At 45.9% G+C, this 22,338-nt stretch overlaps 1 protein-coding gene across 1 annotated transcript; it reads left to right on the top strand.

Annotated features, from left to right (window-relative positions):
• The first annotated feature begins 1,240 nt into the window (after nucleotides 1–1,240).
• On the top strand, nucleotides 1,241–22,179 carry LOC144102183 (uncharacterized). Its single transcript, XM_077635496.1, has 12 exons — nucleotides 1,241–1,289; nucleotides 2,169–2,226; nucleotides 4,647–4,802; nucleotides 5,815–5,869; nucleotides 7,093–7,227; nucleotides 9,618–9,769; nucleotides 11,154–11,409; nucleotides 14,570–14,733; nucleotides 16,791–16,882; nucleotides 17,898–18,056; nucleotides 20,024–20,093; nucleotides 22,058–22,179. Exons 2-12 carry the CDS (start codon nucleotides 2,181–2,183, stop codon nucleotides 22,177–22,179), a joined length of 1,407 nt encoding a protein of 468 aa, XP_077491622.1. The 5' UTR covers nucleotides 1,241–1,289; nucleotides 2,169–2,180.
• Nucleotides 22,180–22,338: the final 159 nt, after the last annotated feature.

The following is a 22,338-nucleotide window of genomic DNA, read 5'->3' as shown; positions in this document are numbered from 1 at the left end:
GTTCTAAAAGCAGTTTTCTGCGTTAGTTTGGAATTGTATTCGCTTGAAATGGGCCTACGTGGTTTGTCTAAAAGGGTTAAAAAAACTGAGCTCCAGCCACTCGCGTTACATTCCAGCCCTGCAGTAACAGAAGGCGACACAAAACAAGTTGCGTACACACATGTGCATACCAGCTGAAGTGGCTGACTAGCTTTGGCGTTCATCTGCTGATCACAAGGTCGTGGGTTCGACCCCGGCCGTGGCAGCTTTATATTTATGGATGCGAAATACAATAACTTGCAACAGGGCAGAAAGTTGAGCTAGTTGGTACACGTTCATTATGAAAAAAACTGGCGCTATCAAACGACGACACAGAGGGGACACAGCGCTTCTCGCAACTACAATAACACCCGCGTGCTGTGTGATGTCACCTCATGATAAAGAACCACAGGTGGTCTAAATTAATCCAAAGCACTCCGCTACGGCGTCCACATAGCATAACACAAGCAACCAAAGTGCCACCGATAGCAACACCTGCCATCGAACCTACCTTGTGCCAATGCGCTTTTGCTCACCTGCCCACCGGGTGGCTTACTTGTCACGGTGTTGCCGGTGGGCAGGTGAACAGTGGCGCAGGGGCACTAGGCAGGTGCTATGGCAGGTGCTGCCATGTCCGCTTTCCATTTTGCATGAAAGGACGTACTTAGCAACGACCACCTTAACCTAGCAGAGCAGTGCTGCACCGAAAGACATCATGCTAGTGCACATATCCGCATTTGGCCTAATTGCCCAAATCTTCCGACATTATTTTTTTAGTTGCATTCTAGTATACGAGCGGGAACAGCTGGTGAATACGTAGGAAAGCCCACTTAAGGAGGATGTGGACAATCGTTATTTAAAGCATGCACCAAGGCCCAGTGAAAAAGAGCGCTTTTTCCGCTAAGGCCCTGTGTTCATCTTGAGAGCCCTAGGGAAACCAGGCACTAAGCAACGAACTGAACACTCGTGGAAGCTGTTTGCAATGGCGCACGCACTTTCTACTCCGCTGTGGAAATGTGGTAACGGGAAGCATGAATCACGGGTGATTTAGTTCACAGCGAAACGGGTCTCCGGGCAGGTCATTCTGTTGTTGCTTCGCGCTCCCAGGCAGATGCAATGCCTGCGATGGGGGCCGCTCCCCGCAGAGGAGAAATTGTATCGTCACGACTAAACGGCAGCTTGGCGTCGGGATGGGCAGGATATATTCGTGAGCGCGAAAAAACATCCCCGCGACCGGCCCCAAAGGTTGCAGGCAGCAGCACTCTATTCGGGTAAGGCACCTATCTTACATGGAAATAAGAATTCGCGAATACAGATAGGTAAATTAGTTTAATTAGTTACAGCGTGATTCTGCAGTGAGATAAGGCCAGGCAGCAATCAGGTGGGTTATTACGCGACAGCGTATACAGCTCGTTTGGTCGAAAAGCCGTCGGCGTAGTACTATTCGGCATCGCGTGTCCGAAGTAATCGGGGGCTGCGTGAAAAAAAATCGTGTCGTGGTAATTTGTGACGCTAGTGATTGATGATTTATTGATGTGTGATAGGCGATGAGGAGTAAATGAAATCTTTTTAATTAATTCATTATTTAAAGAAATAAAAAGATTGGAAAAAGAGGTTTGAAAGGTGCCAAAATGCTCAGAATGAAAAATCGAATGCTTGATGATGGTAATTAAGAAAATTCAGAGTGCGTAATTGATCAATTAATCGTAACGATTGAAAAAAATGAAAAATATTCTCAAAGCAGGTTCCAACGGGCAAGGCGTCGCGCCGAACTGCCGATAGCGTTCCGTGGACTCCCTGGCAGCGCTACAACACGCTGTCGCGTTCCATTCTTAAAGGCGAAGCTTAAGCATCCTCCAGATTTTTTGCCTTATTAATGAACTTCTCATCGGCATGACAACCTCTGCAGTACTCGATATTGCTAATGATCAGTGTTTTCTTACTGAACAGTGTTGCAAACAAGGTTGTCGAACCCATTAAAAAATTTCACCGTACTTTTCTGCTTTTATTTTAGCGGAAGCGGAAATTTGTGACAGTGGCCTAGTTAACCTGTTTTTCCACTACGTAGCGCATAGCGAGTTTAAATGTTTTGACACTACTCGTTGAGAACATCACAGAATGCTGTTCTTTTTTCTTTGTCCTGATATCAGCGCAACGGCGACATGAAAACATTCGCTGCTTTCTTCATGTCTGCCGCTACATTACTACGTAAGTACATCCTCCACGCACTTATGCTTAAGCTGTACATCCCAAAGAGAAAAAAAAATTCTAAGGATGATCACAATACCATGTAATGCGAAATTTGAGCGCAGCTCCGTTGGTGTCTCAAGCTCTGTATGCTAATTGTTTTGCCTTGCTGGGTCGTCGGCTCGTCTGGCGACGATATTAGTTAGATAGTAGTTTTATTTGAAGACGCCCACGATGTGCAGTGCACTGCGCACAGAAATGTGTATATTAGTCCGAAAGCAGTATTAGCTGAAGAAAAGGACGCTTTGCAATGCACACCGTGACAGTGTATTGCAGTTCAACACGAGGCGTGATTGGCTGCGGCGACAGCATACAGGAGTGCCCTCGTGCGGTGTCCAGCGAAGGTGATCTCTTCGCGCCGCCGCGGGTTCGAATCCCAGCCGCGCCAACGTTTGTTTTTGTTTATTCATGGTTTGGCTCGGTTACACGGACAGAGGAGACGATGCTCGACCCATGAAAGGGCGATTATGAGCTGTGCTCTAACAGCTGGCAGGCTTCTTCGTCACGCCTCGATTATCCTGCTGTTTGAAACGAAAAAAGGGTATTTTTCCTGGCAGTATTCGCCTTTTCACTGCTCTTGCCCCAACGAAGTTCCCGTAGAGACCCGTGTATTCCTCGGGGCTATCACATACGCTTGTAAATACAGGAGTACTCCTGTGTTATCAATGTGGCCTCCTCTAACCAAAAAAAGTATTTTTTTTAAATTTCAGAACACATTAGATGAAATACCTGGTATTAGAGAAGTTGACCCGTTTCATGATGTCCGACGTCTGCAAGGTTGTACAGAATGAAAACGGGTGCGGAGAGAGGCATATTGAGCTTTGCATAGATGCGCCTGTGTGGACGGACAGATGCATGGGCACACCGAGAAAAAGTTCGGTTTTGGTTTCATCAACCGAGCGATCTCTGTTTATTTATTTGTTTATTTATCGTACCCCTCAGGGCCAGAGGCACTGCAGAGGGGTAGTAGAAAAAAACAAGAATAACATTTCAAAAATACACCAGAGGGACAAATTTAAATATCACTTGAGTGTACAATGCTCTCTATGGCTTTTCGGAACATCTCGTAACTATTAAGGGCGGCAATATCTGCGGGAAGGTGATTCCAGTCGCGTGAGGTACGCGGCAGGAATGAATGAGAAAAATATTTTGTATTACAAGAATCAAAACAGTCTTTATGAGAATGAACAGTACGATGGGGTACATTAAATGGCTGTGGGATAAGGAACGAATCAGAAAAATATTTGGTATTACAAGAATCAAAATCTACTTTATGAGGATAATAAGTACGATGGGGTACATTAAATGGCTGTGGGATAAGGGACGAATCAGAAAAATATTTGGTATTACAAGAATCAAAATCTACTTTATGAGGATAATAAGTACGATGGGGTACATTAAATGGCTGTGGGATAAGGGACGAATCAGAAAAATATTTGGTATTACAAGAATCAAAATCTACTTTATGAGGATAATAAGTACGATGGGGTACATTAAATGGCTGTGGGATAAGGAACGAATCAGAAAAATATTTGGTATTACAAGAATCAAAATCTACTTTATGAGGATAATAAGTACGATGGGATACATTAAATGGCTATGGGATAAGGAACGAATCAGAAAAATCTTTGGTATTACAAGAATCAAAACCGTCTTTATGAGGATCACAAGTACGATGGGATACATAAAATGGCTGTGGGATAAGGAACGAATCAGAAAAATATTTGGTATTACAAGAATCAAAATCTACTTTATGAGAATCATAAGTACGATGGGATACATTAAATGGCTATTGGATAAGGCGACCTCGCAGTATGGGGTGATGGTGAAAATTGTGAAACAAGGCGATTCGAGACACTTTTCGACGAAGTGAGAGCAATGGAAGACGAAGAATGACGTGTAATTGAACTTTAGGTCACGTGAGACACAAGAAAACGGGAACGTAACTGCTGATTCGTCATTTGTTGCAGTTCTAGCTCTCGAAGCAGGCTGGTTTACGTGCTGTAGTGAGTTATAGCTGCATATCAGCGTTCATATTGCAATTTTTCCGCGCCTCACGTGACCTAAGTCGCAGCCATCGTTCGATTAATGAAACTGAAGCAGCATGAGAGAAGAAATTCAATTACAAATTGTTTAGCGGTTGCAGGCGAATACCACGCGGTGTTCCATGTAACATTACAATGTTAACGCGTCATTTTAACGAAGAAAACGTGCAGTTAGATAAGGTGTCTGTAGTCCTTTAAGTGGGTGAAATGCTAAAGCCGGAGCAGTGAATGCACGAAATTAAAAAAAAGAGAGAAATTGAATCGGTATTTACGCTTTGAGTATGCCCGGCCGTGAAAACGCACGCGCTGAAATTATTATGCACGCCCGTGTTTCAGATTCGGCCATAGGCGACAGCGATTACGCACAAGGAGGCTTCAACAAGGGCCATGTTGTCGTGTACAAACCGGACGAGGCGGAGCTTACGTACAAGATACCCTCGCAGGTGCGCAGGGTGCGCCCTCTGTGGGCCACGAACGGAAGACGACGGCAACGTAAGTCTAGAAACGTATTAAAAGGACTGGGAGCGAATTGCACTTAGTCTGTATTGAAGAATTTCTAACTTCTTAATGAGAAATAGTGCGCGTACAAAGAAAGCATGCCTCACAAAAGCAGGAAACTAAAGATAAAGGACATATGTCCCCACGGCAGCTCGCTTAGCAAGTGCGCTGCGTTTGCAGGAGGGCAATTTCTTGAATAGCACTAAACGCAAAGAATCACGCTTCTAGGCATTCACCACCACCATCATCGGCCTGACTACACCCACCGCAAGGCAAAGTCCTCTCCCATGAATCTCCAATTAACCCTGTCCTTTGCCAGCTGCGCCCACCCTATGCCCGCAAACTTCTTAATCCCATCAACCAAGCACATTAGGGTAACTTTATCACCTCTAGCGTAAAAGGCGGGAAATAGAGCGAACAAACAGGACAAATGGGGAAGCGACAACGCAGCCCTTTCTGTACTTTCTCATATTCAAACATCTATGCTGCAAGGTCTGTTACTCCAGTCGCTGCAAGGGCCATATTCCTGACAAGCCTCATTCTTTAGCGTTTCAACACGCTAATATTGTAATTTAATTGGTCACATGCTGGTTGCGGGATCGCAGAAAAACAGATGAATCCCCACCACGACAATAACGACGCTGTAAACGCCGCAAACGTAATCTGATATGTCGATCACTGCAAAATTATTTGTGGGACCCATGCGGCGTTGACTACACTGACTATGCGCTTGAGAACCGCACGAGAAGGTTTGTATTCGCAGGTTTGGTGATACCGCTGTTGTCAACTTCCTAGTGCAAAGATGGACTTTTTTATGTTACTCGGTAGTGTAGTTATTCAGAATGTTCAACCCGCTTTTGCCATCGACTCGACATCCCTCTTTCACAAGGGCTTTGTAAAGCAGAATTCATAATGGACAGAATAATGTGTCATTGTAAATAATAGTAACAATTGTAAATCAAGAAGCGGCCAATGTAAACCCCGCACGTTCGTTCTCCATGCGCAGGTCTACTCAAAAACACTGTTCCAAGCAGCCCTGTGGTCAACAGGTCCCCAAGAGAGTAAGCATGAGCAATTATGTCAATTGAAGTGTTGCCATCTGCAGCGAATTCCGTGATTTTAATATCTGGCAAAAGCCTACCAGAGCATTGTCGTAAAGTTTTGCGGGCTCAGTGATGGCTAGTGTTAGTGCCTACTGTGCAGGAAGGACGAGTTAGCTGCTTTATTCTATCGTCTCCCAGCTGAGCACACGTTGCACCTGAAAAGAATTTTATTCATTTAATTATATTACGCAAACGAGTGGCGAAGCCAACGCCTTGCCGCCCGGGATCTCTGTACCGTTAGAAGTCTCCGAAAGAGGCTATTTATTGCTTCGCTGGTCCCTGAAATCGACCTATGTAGGTAATGGCGTCATGAAATTGGTTCCGTATGGCCAGAATCACGTCTTTTCTGAGACATTACGTCACTGGGAGCAGCACCCAATGGAAGATGACAAAATGTAATGGATTGGAAATGAATGGTTTCAGAACACGGCCCGAGAACTCTGTTGACCGTCTGGTGACCTTTAACGTGCACTGACATCGCACAGCACACGGGCGCCTGTTGCGTTTCTCCTACATGGAAACACGGCCGCCGCGGCCGGGTTCGAGCTCGGGTACTCCGACTCAGTTACGCTCTCTTTTAGGTGTAAACAGTGTCTTTGTGTGGTGGAATGGCGTTCATGAAAGCTGAAGAGCAGCTAATAACTGGTTTATGGGTGTTTAACGTCCCAAAGCAACTCAGGCTATGAGGGACGCCGTAGTGAAGGGCTCCGGAAATTTCGACCACCTGGGGTTCTTTAACGTGCACTGACATCGCACACTACACGGGCCTCTAGAATTTCACCTCCATCGAAATTCGGCCACCACGGCCGGGATCGAACCAGCGTCTTTCGGGCCAGCAGCCGAGTGCCATAACCACTCAGCCACCGCGGCGGCTGCAGCTGATAACTGGGAAACGATTCTTGATTCCGTATTCGACGCCAATATGCAAAAGCATGTTGCTAAACAGCGGCTAAAATCACGTTTGTTGCCCATACATCTCATTCCTAAATATATACGGCACACACAAAAAGCTCTTTGTCTTTATATAATATTCGATGAAATTGAGTGCTTGCATTTCATCCTTCTGTCTGTCATCGAAGTATTTTTTTTCACGGTGTGGCTAGGAGGCATTTTGTAGGTCGGTGGCGAAGGTTGACGAGCCATGCGCATTACATTGTTAATTGAGTGACAACACTGCGCAGAGACCTGGCCGCGATGAGCATATCGGACATCCATCGAATCGCCAAAGACAAGCTAGAACCAGCGGTCAGGCAGTATTACGAGAGTGGTGCTGACCAGGAACAGACGCTCAAGGAGAACAGGGAGGCCTTCAACAGGTGGGTGTTCCCGTCAACCTGCTGGAAGCCGATGACTGCCTGGCTAATTCCTCCTCAATTACGAAGGCAACCTTGGCCAGGGGGCGCTGTGCCACCCTTGCACCTACAAGAGGAAGCTGTACTGGAGCACCCTACGTGCACCTAGATTTACTCTATAGGCTCCCGATGGGAATAATAATAATAATAATAATAATAATAATAATAATAATAATAATAATAATAATAATAATATATTAATAATAATAATAATAATAATAATAATAATATAATAATAATAATAATAATAATAATAATAATTATAATTGGTTTTGGGGGAAAGGAAATGACGCAGTATCTGTCTCATATATCGTTGGACACCTGAACCGCGCCGTAAAGGATGGGATAAAGGAGGGGGTGAAAGAAGAAAGGAAGAAAGAGGTGCCGTAGTGGAAGGTCCGGAATTATTTCGACCTCCTGGGGATCTTAGTTTCGAGTTTGCTTTCCCTGTGCTCCCCGCTACCACGTGACTCCAAATCATTCCTGCAATGCAGAGAAGCTAACATTCCTGCAACATTTGTCGTTAGACGGCTGCCGTAAACTCATTGGTTTGCACACCATGGTCACGCTTTGTGAACTTTTTGGTTTTCCGCATGCACGTATTCCTTTTGCTTACGAAGATTCTTTCGTATCTAGAACGCGCAATTTTACCAGCAGTCTCACCTTATGTTAATTCATTCATATATCTTTATTGAGAAGGATGGGCTGAGGCCGAGATAGGGCAAGTGGAAGCGCTCTGCTGGACTTCGTTACGGAGTCCAGCTTACTAAACCTCGTATCCTATACTGAACAGCGTTTGTGGCTCCTGCCGTTTACAGCAGATGGCGCCACCCTTCTACGCGCCAGCTGTTTCGGTTATTTTTTGAGATAAGTCTTTGTGCATCCCGCTTACGACTAGGAAGTTGCCTCATCACACTAGAACACAATTCTTTTCAAAATAAAGCGTATAGGAGAGGCAAACGATGAAAAAAAAAGAAAATTGGTTTTTGAGGAAGGAAATGACGCAGTAACTGTCTCGGATATCTCGATGGACACCACAACCACGCCGTAAGGGAAGGGATAAAGGAGGGATTGAGAGAAGAAATGAAGAAAGAGGTGTCATAGTGAAGGTCTCCGGAATATAATTTCGATCCTCTGGAGATCTTTAACGTGCACTGACATCGCACAGCACACGGGCGCCTTAGCTTTTCGCCTCCATCGAAACGCGGCCGCCGCGGTCGGGTTCGAACCCGGGAACCACGGATCCGTAGCCGAACGCCTTAACCACTGAGCCACCGCGGTGGGACAAAAGATGAGTGGCATGATCGAAATACCGCCGAAAGTGCCTCATTGATGCTACAGTTGCGCCTTTCCCTCATAACTTGGATGTTCTCGCTGGTACCTCGGCGGACGTACGCGTAACTCTGGCCCCCGCAGGCAGCCTGTACAGTAACTACACGTGCACTAGTGCCCTCTGTGGACATGACTGAATTGCAGCGCAGCTGCTGAGCAGATCGCAGCGGGGTCGTCGTTTCGTTCCGTTTTTTGTTTTATGTGCGCGTTGCGTATTCGTCTCTCTTTCTCCCGGCGTCCTAGATTCTTTGTAACGGATTCATTGTAAGCCCAGGATTAAGAAAAACCAAATATCATAAACTTCTTTGGCGAAACACGCCGCTATTGGGCGTCTGTTTCCTTAGCCGCGAGCGCGCGCTGCTCCGACTCTGCCGTCAGCCATTACGTTCGCCTAGTGCCGCGTCTTTCCGCTAGAGGAGGAAACCGGCGATAGCGTCGCGGAGGAAAACTCAAGCTTGGGACCTCTATACTGTGTCTAAAAACCCGGCCGACTATAAAGAGACACCCTGAGACAACTGCGACTTTAAAAGGAAACTAATTCGCTGCTTCACGCGCTGAAGCGTCACGATTGGTTTTTTTGAACGATTCGGTTTGTTTTCGCTTAATTCGTGCCTCTCCTATTGGTCGCTGCATTTTGATGACAGATACTGTTCGGGATGACGTCACGATGGTCGTGTCAGGAATGCAGCCGATAATCCAGTTACCTACCGGTGCCGACGCCGCGGAATGACGGAACACGACCACATGTTTGCTTCAGACCAGCTTTATCAGAGCTGCACACGTCAAGCCAAGAAAAACTGCGCGCTGATTGTGCGACGAACTAGTCGATCATGGTCTGCGTGACTAGGGCGGAATGGATGCTGTGGCAGCGGGGAGGCTGAAGCAGCTGCTGTGACCAAACCAACCGCAGCTAGGATTTGTCGTTTCTACCCTCCTCCTGTTGCTTGCATCACGGCTGACGTCACTACCAAATAAATGGAACACTGAAAAATACGCCACCCGAATAAACTGGCCACGTGCAGGCTTCGCTTCCGGCCGAAGTTGCTGGTGGACGTGTCGCACATCAACACGGCGACGACCCTGCTGGGAAGGCCGGTGTCGATGCCGGTGGGTTTCTCGCCTTCAGCAATGCACCAGCTGGCGCACCCCGACGGTGAAATAGGAACTGCGCAAGGTACAATAGTTCGGATTTGTTTTCGCAGTGTTGTATATTGTTGAGTAACAGTATTGTTTAAAGGTTTAAGGGAAAGAGCTATGTGAATACAGTGCGCGGCCATTGTATTCGAAGGCAGCTGAAAACGCGAACTGCCATTTTCATGAACGAGGTTTGAAAGTGCCGGTGTCGCAGATATATTAAGTTCAATTTGAACTTCTGTTTCTTTCATGTACCACGAGGATGTAGCTGTTACAAAAAAAAGCTTTGAAAGCATTGTTTTTGAGAATAGAATGCGATAGCACTACCGGGTCCTGTTAGCTTCGCCTACTCACTGCTCACACATGGACCTAATTCCTAATTAGCATACTCATAATCAGCCAGACACGCATCAGTGGACGCATCTAAGACATTGCACTGAGTCAAAGACCACGACGCATTCACTATATAGGTACACCCTTGTTCAGATTGAGCCAATGAGCCTTCGTGGCCATGGGTATAGCGTGCATGCCTCGCGATCCGGAGGTCCTGGGTACCATTCCCACCCAAACCCAAATGAACCAAAATCTCTTTACAGCTCAATTCCCTTTCACTACAGGAACCGCCCTGAGAAATCTGGCGTCAATTCGAACATTCTTGGAGCTGTTCTATAATTTTATTAATTCTTAGTTTCCACAGGGATCTTTCGATAACTGCCAAGGATGCTGACAACGACACTTACGGCGACGACGCTGGCTTTTTTGCTACACGGGGGCTTTAAAGCTGCCACGTCAATATTTCATAAAAAGGGGTCACGGATGGTAGCCACATAGGGTTTCGGGTGCCTATACGAGTCGTGAGTGCATTATGTTAATACCCAGAACTAGGCCATGAATGGTTGGCCTCAGTTCATTTTAGAGTAGGCCTATATCTTAAGCGATGCTACGATGGAGAAGGTGGCGGCAGTAGAAAACAGACAGTGCCTACAAAAGCTAGCAACAACAAAAACCTCGCCCTCGTAACGTAACGACCGGACATCATACACACTTCGACAGTGCAATTCCACACCATCGCAGCACCGTTTGCAATTTAAGATTACAAGAGTGCTTTGATCCACAGATTGCCGGAAATCGACCTTATAAAAATGGTGTATAGAGAGTCTATAGACTTCTTATAGACGCTATTGTCTTCCCATAGATATTTCTTTTTGTCTACTCATAGTCTATAGACTGTCAATAGACAAAAGTCTAGGAAAAGTGTATGGCCATAAATCTATAGATTGTCTATAGACTGTCTACAGGGTTTGTATTGCCTGTAGACTGTTGTCTAGGATTTGTCTATAGACTTAATAGACAGAAGTCTATGGGCAGTCTATAGACTGTCTAAAGAAATTTTTGTAAGGGGTAGCATCCGCCTCCCATTTCAGCTGCCGAGGCAGCGGGGACAGTGATGATCCTGAGCACGCTGAGCACCGTGGCGCTGGAGGACATACGCCGCAGCGCACCCAACTGCACCCTGTGGCTGCAGACGTACCTCTACAAGAATCGGGCGCTCACCGAGGCACTGGTGAAGCGGGCCGTGAACGCCGGCTTCTCGGCCATCGTGCTCACCTCCGACTCGCCCGTGTTCGGGCACAAGATGAAACCCGCAAAGTACCGCTTCTCCCTGCCTAGGCACTTGAGGTACGAGCCACGCCTGACCGCGAGCCACCCTTGCACGCATCATTACATGGCATGGACATCTACGGCTGTAAAGACAGAGGGAAGCTGGGATTGTTGAGGGCACAAAAATAATAAGGGGAGACAGGAAACCCTCAGGCCCATTTCACATGCTGAGACTAGAACGATAACAGTCAGCCTAGTCGGTGATGCCGCAGTGCGATTTTCGGTCAGTGCTTTCACATGCAACGCATACCCAACAAATTCAGTCGTGTGGACACGCAAGGTTGCTTGATGTTCGCATAGGACGCCCATGATTGAACGCGACAGAAGCGCTACACGGAATGTATTGATGATGTTATGACCAGCGTACACGTTTAGATGGTGGTGGTGGTGGTAGTGGTTTTTTTTTATTAAAATGATAGCAAGAAGGAAGGAAAAGATTTTTGCTTTCCTCCATAAAAAACGCAGCCGCCGCGGTCGGGTTCGAACCCGGGAACTCCGGCTCGACTACTGATCCGGAGTTCCCGGGTTCGAACCCGACCGCGGCGGCTGCGTTTTTTATGGAGGAAAAACGCTAAGGCGCCCGTGTGCTGTGCGATGTCAGTGCACGTTAAAGATCCCCAGGTGGTCGAAATTATTCCGGAGCCCTCCACTACGGCACCTCTTCTTCCTTTCTTCTTTCACTCCCTCCTTTATCCCTTCCCTTACGGCGCGGTTCAGGTGTCCAACGATATATGAGACAGATACTGCGCCATTTCCTTTAGCCAAAAACCAATTATTATTACTAGCCCCGGCATCTGCCATCGATACTGAAGCACCTGAGCTGGGGCGGCGGAATTAAAGGATAGCTGGCAGAATGGAGAAATGAAGTGAAAGAGGTGTATGCGTTTAGGTGGAAGGCAATATTTCTTATGTTTTGATTAGAATAAACATTTATGCTTTCGCCGCGGTAACAGCTCCCACGTGACCGCACGTCGCACGCAGTCTCGGCGCTCCCCATTGGTCAGTCGTAGAACGTACACATCGACGCTGCGATTGAATGCCAACCGGGCGGAACTCGATCGCAAGCCGTCTGCGGCTAGACCGACGACCCTCCCCAGTCGCAGACAGACAGAATTCGCAGCGTCCCACGCGAAAACCGCATGCATGTGACACGGGCATCAGATGATTAGCAATCGTTTCGACGAAAGTGACGTATCGACAAAGTCCTTCTTTCGAAACATTGGCCAGTGTACAAAGGCCCACCGCTCACTCCTTGCTCATTTAGTGATGGCATGGGCATGTAATGATCTTTTCAAAAGCTTGGGTGTCAGGGTTTGCTAATGGGCACAACGGTGCTTCTAGCAGGGTATTTCAAGATCTCCAAATCTCCTAGCAATTAGACAATATGGTTTTATAAGATCATATACAACACCAAGATCTACTAAGAAAAAGTTTTTTCACCGAAAAGAAAGCCCCTAGTGAGAAAAAAAAAGTTATAAGCTTGAGCGTTACCGTGCTCATTCTGTCTACCTGGGCGTCCCGCAAACGCGCAGCTTCATTCAGCGCCGCATGTCTAAATCTTACAATTATGAGTTCAGAGTTACAACACGTACCTTAGAAACTTCTCAGGAATGTGATGCGATGAACGTGAGAACAGTCATTTGAACGCTTCAGGGCCGTCACTGTTAAAAGCTGAAATTTTATTGACGGTGCTAATGATTTTTTAATCCTCATTTCGTAAATCGCAGAGTGCGTTGCCTTTTGCACGTGTTACTAAGTGTGTGTATCTGTCTCTGTTGCACAGCTGCCTGCTGACAGTTCGTGTCGTCATTGAATAGCTCGTGTACGCTTCAACTTTTACTTCAGAAAATCTAGCTTTAGAATTATGAGAATGTGCTTTTATTGATGCTTTGTTTTCACATACACGTGTCGACATTGAATAGCTCGTGTACGCTTCAACTTTTACTTCAGAAAATCTAGCTTTAGAATTATGAGAATGTGCTTTTATTGATGCTTTGTTTTCACATACAAAAAAAACATCTACAGGAGAGACCTTGGTCAGTGGGTTTTTTTAGAAATTATTTTAGAAACAAATGACCTGTGTTCAAACCCGGTTGCAGCCGCTGCTGTGCAATGTAAACGAAACCCAAAAGACTCCCGTGTACTGTGCGATGTCAGCGTTGGTTTAAAAGCCCTAGATGTCTAAATTAATTCGCAGTCCATCTTTTACATTTTTTCTTCAAATAAACACCAGCAGTTAGCCTTTTATGGTATTTCCTTGTTGGCTGTCACTCTATATCTGCTAGGCATCAGTTAGACCAGAAACAGATTCTTGTGTAGTTAGGGCACACAGCCTTGGAGCGCAAAATCTTCAGTGATATATCTGCCAGTGCAAGTGTTTGGCTCTTCTGACAGCTGCTTTAATGTGTTATTTATGTTATATTTCGAAAGCACCAATTACAAACCTGTTCTGAGCTTTTACGGTCGGACTAGTCTAGTTCTAAAGCAAGCACGCACGTTCTCAACACCACTTGACGGATGTCACCCTTCCTATCTCTCTCCCAAGCCAACGTAGCAGCACCGAACAAACTTTCTCTTCCTTCTCGCCACCTCTTACATGATCGCAACTAAGAGATGAAAGCCAAGAACTTCGGATAGGATTTCACGACTAGATTGAGGGAACTAATCTAGCTGTATCATACCCAACAATTCTGGACAAAAGCATTTTTGAACAGCAACCAGTTTATGAACGCTATTTTTTTTTCATTTATTGTAACGTTTCACTATAACAACCCATATATACGCAATTCTCTCGTCGGCAGGCTTGAATATTTTTGCTAGTAATGTTTTTGCTGTCGTCAAGCGCGTTCCCCATTGGTTTTCTGCGGCATTCTTCACTGCTCGGTGCGAGCGATGGGTACTCTAACAGAAAAAAAATTTACAGCACAGCGGAAGAACGGAACATTGTCTTCAATATTTCCACAACAATACCTTACAATATTTCAATATTAAAAATTTTTGTTCAAGAATGTTGGACATTAGCCTGCATGCGTTTCGTTAGTCAATTACTCATCGAAGTACTCGCTCTGACATATAATCAACGCAGTTAGGCGCGTCGTTAAGGCTTTTCAGTGAGTGAACGTACCAGCTGTCACAGGGAAATGATGGAAAGCGCGCCGTTTCTCACATCGCCGCGCAGGCTGGACAACCTAGCGCGCTCGATGGCCGAGGCGAACGCCGCGGCGCGCACGGCCTTCGACTCGTTCATGGACGACCTGATCTCGCCGAGCGTGGTCTGGTCCGACATATCCTGGCTGCGGAGGGTCTCCGGTGTGCCGGTCGTCGTGAAGGGAGTGCTGACGCGTGAGTGCACGAGCGTTTTACAAGTCTGCGCACCGGGGTGCCACTTTAATGATGGCCTCCTAAGCCATCAACCTAAATATTAATTTTTTCACTCATTCGTCAGTTTCGTTGATCAATAAGGACCTGTCAGGGAAATAATTTGAGACTCAGGAACAACTTGTGCATGCCATAAATGCTCTGAGATTTAAATTTATTTGTTCATTTACTTATTTCTTTATTACGGCGAAGGCCTTCCCGTACGAGAATATCTTTAGACAGTCCATAGACTGTCTAGGGACTTTAGTCTATGAAGTCTATAGAGCTTTTATAGACAAATCCTATAGACCATTCTATAGACAATCTGTAAATTTATGGCCATTAATCTATAGATTATCTATGGACTATCTACAGACAAGGAAATTAACGCGGTTATAGACTTCAGTCTATAGATAGTCCATAGACCATCTATAGATAGTCCATACACCATCTATTAAGATTAAGGCGGTTATAGACTTTAGTCTACAGATTTCTATAGAATGGCTATGGACAAAAAGCAAAGTCCAAAGGACGACTATAGAATCTATAAAAAGTGTATGTACAGTCTATAGACCATTTTCATAAGGTTTTAATGGCTCATACTCGCGGTGACCGTCCGTCCGTTACATTGCCACTTAGGTCACGTGATCTTGTCACGTGATGACAACCTGCCAACTGCACTGTGAGCAAACTGCCCACTGGCTTTCGCCTTCCCGCAGTTAAAAGATATATAAGTGGCTCCATTTTTTGTTTACTTATTACAAATACCTACAGCGCCCGTTGGGCATTATGTAGTGGGGTTGCTTGCAATCACAAGGCTAAAAATACAAGCACGAACAAAAGCAACGAATCAGTTATGAAACGAAAATACAAACAGCTATTAACTAAAAATGGAAGACGACACATTGAACAAGAAGCATGGTATGCAATCACAAAAGCTGTTACAGAATTGGAAAAGCAGAACAGTATGAAATAAGCCAGACTGATGTGATGCTCTCTATGACAGATGAAAAATGGGGTGCCGGCACTGTAGTATCCGGGAGCGAAGTCCATTATTCCATTGTTCGTGGAAAGAATGAAAACTTCAACACATTTATGCGACTTTGATATGAGCTGATCTTTTGTTACTGTCTCGTCTCTTGGCCTGATAATGAGGTTGTTGTAAAGGTGTGCTTTTGTCGATTCCTGTGTTATCGCTGTTAACATTATGTAAAAGCGATGCATAATGTCTGGCAGTCATAGGCGGAGATCCCAGTTGTCAAGGGCGATATGCTTTTTATATAAACTAGGATTCTACGTTTTCTGTTGATTTTGTGCTGGTTTTTTTAGCAACTTGATCGGATAGCAGGTGAGGTAGACGGCATTTGGTCGCGGCACTAATTACTGTACAGGAGGCCAACAATAGGCAGTTTTAGAATACTGTATGCACGCTTACGTAAGCTAAGCGCAAGCGTTCTGTGAGGCTCCCTCCCTCTTCACCCCTCCTTCATGCACTCCTTAACGGCGCGGTTTACGTGTCCAGGGAGTAGTGACACAGTTGGTGTGCCTTTCCTTTCCTCTGAAACATACTTTTACAGCGACAGCTGTTACGCGCCCGTCGCTGGCTTTCTCGCCACCGTCGGCGTAACGTGTGTGCGTTAATGTCATGGTCACGTGACATTCATTAACGTGACCTTATGTCACGGTCAACGTGGGTCGCATAGGCCTACGGGCGGCTCTGTTTGCAACAGCAACCAACAAGTGCTGGGGTGAATCACTTGGCCACTACAGCAGTGCGCCAGGAATATATCACCAAAACAAAACGCCTAGACAGCTATCACTGAACATCGCGTTACACAGTTGTAACTGTCCTGTGAGTTTTTTTTTTAATTCAAGTTCAAAGTAAAGCCTGTTGTGAGTTGAGGGGCTTTTGTGGTGGATATCACAACAGAAACTAAATGCATAATTTCCACACACTTTATAGACAACTAAATGCGCGGTGTACAAACAACTAGTGGTCACCTCTTTCTGCGACCTAATTGTGATGCGCCGTCACGCTCCAGCGGAAGCCGCTGTGAACGCCCTCAGGAGCGGAGCGGCGGCTATCATCGTGTCCAACCACGGAGGACGCCAGCTGGACGGGACGCCGGCATCGGTACGTCCAGTCTCGTAATTAGCTTGTTTGTTTATGGGGGTTTAACGTCCCAAAGCGACTCGGGCTATGAGAGACACCGTAGTGGAGGGCTCCGGAAATTTCGACCCCGTGGGGTTCTTTAACGTGCCCTGACGTCGCACAGTACACGGGTCTCTAGAATTTCGCCTCTATCAAAAATTCGACCGCCGCCACCGGGATCGAACCCGCGTCTTTCGGGCCAGCAGCCGAGCGCCATAACCACTGTTTATGAACTGATTTCCCTCTATCCGAGCATCACCAGGTATCCAACGCAAGCTGACTTTAATGTTCGGATTCTGTTATAGAAATCTATTCGAACGTCATGCAGATGGGTTCCAAGTAGTAGGCGTTATATATTGGGAATGGTTTTGCTGTAGTTGGTATAGATGTCGATGTTTGTAGTTTAGTGTTTAGTAAATCGTATACATAATATCGCGTGAATTTCTAGAGTGGTTGGGACGGTTGGAAAATAGCTCAACTGTGTGGGTGATTCGTTCTGTCCGCTCGGGTGCATATATTGCATACGAGCATGACCCTATATCAGAGCGTGTGGCGCCCGTGTATTTCGTTATACATGTCCTGTCTCTGCGGTGATGGTTTGCTTGGGCTTGACGCTGACCGTCATGGAGGTATGGCATCATGTTTTTTGGTATAGTTAGAAACGCAATTTTTTCCTGGTAGCATGAGTTTTTGGCAAACCAGTGCCAGGTTGACGGGGGTGATTCTTGCTCGTTCCAGGGTGTAGCATCCCTGCTCCGTACCAGACAAGCGCGCTAATGGATCGTTATCAATTCGCCCAACTCACTCTACTGCTAATTGCTTGTATCTGTGCTGCTGTGTTAGCACAAGATGTCCGTGTAATGGAAATTATCCCGGAGCCCTCCAGCACGGAATTTCACTCTCTTCTTCCCATGACGACGTGGTTAAGCTGTCCACCGAAAAGTACGACAACTAAGGCTCCGTCCCTTCCATTATATCTAATAACCGTGCATCGCAGATCGACGCCCTGCCTGCCATTGCGGCCGCGGTCGGCAAGCGCCTGGAGGTTTATCTGGACAGCGGCGTCCGCACGGGAGCCGACGTCGCCAAGGCGTTAGCCTTGGGAGCCCGGGCGGTTTTCGTCGGAAGGCCCGTGCTCTGGGGTCTGGCATACAACGTGAGCGAGCAGTTTTACCTCCTTCATCATCATCATCATCATCATCAGCCTTACTACACCTACTGCAGGGCAAAGGCCTCTCCCATGTCTCTCCAATTAACCCTATCCTTTGCCAGCTGCATCCACCCTTTGCCTGCAAACTTCTTAATCTCATCCGCCCACCTAACCTTCTGCCGCCCCCTGCTCCGCTTACTTTCTCTTGGAATCCACTCCGTTACCCTTAAGGACCAGCGGTTATCTTGCCTTCGCATTACATGCCCTGCCCAAGCCCATTTCTTTCTCTTGATTTCGACTAGGATGTCATTAACCCGTGTTAGTTCCCTCACCCACTCTGCCCGCTTCCGGTCTCTTAACGTTACACCTATCATTTTTCTTTACATGGCTCGTTGCGTTGTCCTTAACTTAAACTGAACCCTTTACGTAGGCCTCCATGTTTCGGCCCCGTAGGTAAGTACCGGTAGGATACAGCTGTTGTACACTTCCCTCTTGAGGGAAACTGGTAAACAGCCATTGATGATCTGAGAGAACCTGCCATATGTGTTCGACGCGCCATTCTAATTCTAGTTATTTTCCTCCTGTGATCTTATGATTGCAGAATTTTAATCCGATAGTCTTACCAGGAGCTTTGTGGATGGGGTTTGTCGTCGGTGTTGTGGTATGTAAAAACTGAAGCCTCCCATATACTCCCTGTCGCGAAAGGCTTATGGTTTATGGGGGTCTAACGTCCCAAAGCGACTCAGACTATAAGGGACTCCGTAGTGAAGGGCTCCGGAAATTTCGAGACCCCCTGGGGTTCTTTAACGTGCACTGACATCGCACAGTACACGGGCCTCTAGAATTTTGCCTCCATCAAAATTCGACCACCGCGGCCAGGATCGAACCAGCGTCTTTCTGGTCAGCAGCCGAACGCGCTAACCACTCAGCCACCGTGGCGGCGTGCTCTCGCGAAAGGGGGAGCGACTAAAATGGACCATGTGCGCGAGTTACAGAGGAGCATAATAATAATAATTGTTTTTTTGGGGAAAGGAAATGGCGCAGTATCTGTCTCATATCGTTGGACACCTGAACCGCGCCGTAAGGGAAGGGATAAGGGAGGGAGTGAAAAAGAAAGGAAGAAATTAATGCCGTAATGGAGAGCTCCGGAATAATTTCGACCACCTGGGGATCTTTAACGTGCGCTGACATCGCACAGCACTCTCGAAATCCAGCAAATGAAGTGGAGCAGTTGTAGAGTCGAGTTGAGCTGACTGCAATGGCAACGGCATCTGTTGCGGGCTCTCGTAACGCCTGTGACAAAAGGATAATGAAAAATGCATGTGTCATTTAGACGTACGGTTTATTCTGTACATCTAGGAAATTAAGCGGAAATGTCGTTTCGTTTCGACGGCACTAGTAACTGAAATTGAATTGTTCAAATCGTTATCAGAGAACTCGCCTTCACGTCGAATATTTGCCCCACCAACATTATAAAAAAGAACAGGTTATTGACCTATTCCTATCCTAAATAATTGGTGTTTGCATGTATTTATATACGTGAATTTAGTGGCTTGCGTCAACAAGACCAGGCAAGGAATTTTTTACGTTGTTGTGTGTGCACGACAATATGTATAGGTTTAATGCGTTGTAAATATGTTATATGTTAAATTTTTGTCTTGACAGGACTTATGCGTTTTTATTATCAGCGAATCATAACGCTATACTTCGCAGGAAATGTTAATAATCATACAGTCGCACTGTAAAGTAAATTAGTGTCTTGGACGATGTAAAAGTGGCAGAAGCACATTCCGCTTCAGGAAAGCCTCTGCCGGCCGACTAACAGCGTATTCTGCGCGAATGAACTCAAGAATCATTTGCATATAGGCGATCAGCATTCCTTCCATTAAAATAAAATTCGGCAAAGGCACCAGAAGCGTGCAAAGTCAAGTGACCTGCTCCAAATGCATGCACCGCTTGTCTTCCGCTTATAGGGCAGGGCAGGCGTCTGCACTGTGCTTGACATATTCAGGACTGAACTGGAGAGGACCCTAAAGCTCCTGGGTAAGTGCCTTCCTGGCAAGAAATTCCGACCTGTTCTTAACAGCCTGCTGTTTCAAGCAGGCAGCACAAAGGAAATTCGTCCTCTTCCAGGTTTTTGTGCTGTGTCCCGCCTATCCGCACAGTCATATGAAAAGTTTGCGGGATGCAGATTCGGGGGAAAAATAATATTTCTGAATTTCCTCGACATAAGGTCAGCTGAAATTCGTCTAAGGAGCTCGAGCAGGCATTTACCGGCATGTTTACATAGCTTTTTTTTCACTTGCATTGATTTCATGATAATTGGTTTTGGGGGAAAGGAAATGGCGCAGTATCTGTCTCGTATATCGTTGGACACCTGAACCGCGCCGTAAGGGAAGGGACAAGAGAGGGAGTGAAAGAAGAAGGGAAGAACGAGGTGCCGTAGTGGAGGGCTCCGGAATAATTTCGACCACCTGGGGATCTTTAACGTGCACTGACATCGCACAGCACACGGGCGCCTTAGCGTTTTTCCTCCATAAAAACGCAGCCTCCGCGGTCGGGTTCGAACCCGGGAATTCCGGATCAGTAGTCGAGCGCCCTAACCACTGAGCCACCGCGGTGGGTATTGATTTCATGGTCCGAAATCATTATTTCCCGCCAATCAGCATCCCGGAAACTTTTGTATACGACTGCACTTCTTGTTTTTGCTGCTTTAAATATTCTGCCTAAGTGTCCATCTCTTGCGTCATCCATATTTTATTTCATCGTCACATCTTTTTTGAAGCCCATTTTTGGGACGCGGGTGATTTTTGGTTTCGGCAGAAAGTGCGTACAGTAGTCCGAAGACTTAACTAGCGCGCTCGAGAGGTTCGCTCTGTTGTGCATTTTTGACAATCCTCGCTGCTTGCGCTACATCGCTTTTACATACATTAGGATGTTAGCACAATACATGGGAATATTCGCGCAAGGTCACGTGAGGCTTACAATCTCAGGCAAGTTTTAAATAACAGATGTGTAATCTTTGGTGCCCCGCTCCAGGGCTGTAGAAAGGTGTGTCGAAGTAAATGAAACTCTGCAGACTATGACCGATGGCGTGCTACATCTTTTTGAGTAATTGCAGAGATGTAGTGTTTAAACACTGCCTAACCTTCAGGGGTGTTTAATGGTAAATGAAAGTTCACTGAGCAGCACCGGACAAATAGCTTTCGGAGCATACGACTTGCATGGACAATACGCTACCAAACACATTGGAAGGTGCTCCTCACGATCTGTTTATGTTGGGTTTAATGGCACATAGGCAGCTAAGGCCACCATGTGCCAAGCATGAGATATATAAAAGTCATCTGCACAATTTTATATAAAAAAAACTAAAAAGTGATCGGTGGAGTAGACGGGCTAAAATGTGAATTTTACTGCCTAGTGATGCCGAAAAAAAAAGACATTTTAAAAATGAACATTAGTAAAAATTTTAAAAAAAGTCGGGTAACCTCTGCAATCATCCTTGCCTGCGCAAGGATGGCGAGGCTCCAAACCAATGGAATAAAGACCCCAGCCTTCTTCTCAGGAATGAGAAATTGGCTGAGGTGCGGCTAAAGATGCCTATTGTTATAAAATTACTATACATTATCAGACCTACAATTTGTTTAAGGCACCCGCTCTCTTTAAAAACCTAAAAAACCTGTGAAATGTGAACAAGCGCCACTTCATCTAAGAGAAATGTTGGGTGGAATGGTACGTGTTCGTTGTAAAAAACTGCAAAATGTTTTTTCCTCAGTGTTTCGAGTTTTATGCATGAAAATAAATATGGTTTATTGTTAGCTCATCTTCGCATAGTTCACATTGGGGCTTCTCTTGTCGTGTCAGTAGAACATTATGTGTGAGGTACTCCCCGCGATCTGTATTACATCATTAAAGATGGAGATAATGAGTTTCTTGCTGATTTTTGCGTGATGAAAGCCAATATTTTATTCTTACAAACTGACAAATGGTTCTTCCTGTCTGCGCAGGATGCCCGGATATCTCGGTACTGAGCCAGGAATACGTTGTGCACAAGAATTACTACTCCTCCTATCATTATTTTCAACTCAACAATGGACATCAAGCACTTCCGCTGATAGGAAGCAGCTAACGACGAATAGAGACTTCGCTCCAAGTTTGAAGAAATGAGCATCCACAATATTGATTTTTACTGACAACGCCCGGCGAAAAACGTTAATAAAGACGTGATAATATTAATAAAAATAAAAACACTTGTAAACCAATATCACAAGACAATTAGCTGTATACC

This window comes from Amblyomma americanum, chromosome 8 (genome assembly GCF_052857255.1).
Source record: "Amblyomma americanum isolate KBUSLIRL-KWMA chromosome 8, ASM5285725v1, whole genome shotgun sequence".
Lineage (NCBI taxonomy): Eukaryota > Metazoa > Arthropoda > Arachnida > Ixodida > Ixodidae > Amblyomma > Amblyomma americanum.
This window is presented reverse-complemented; position numbering and strand designations above follow the sequence as displayed.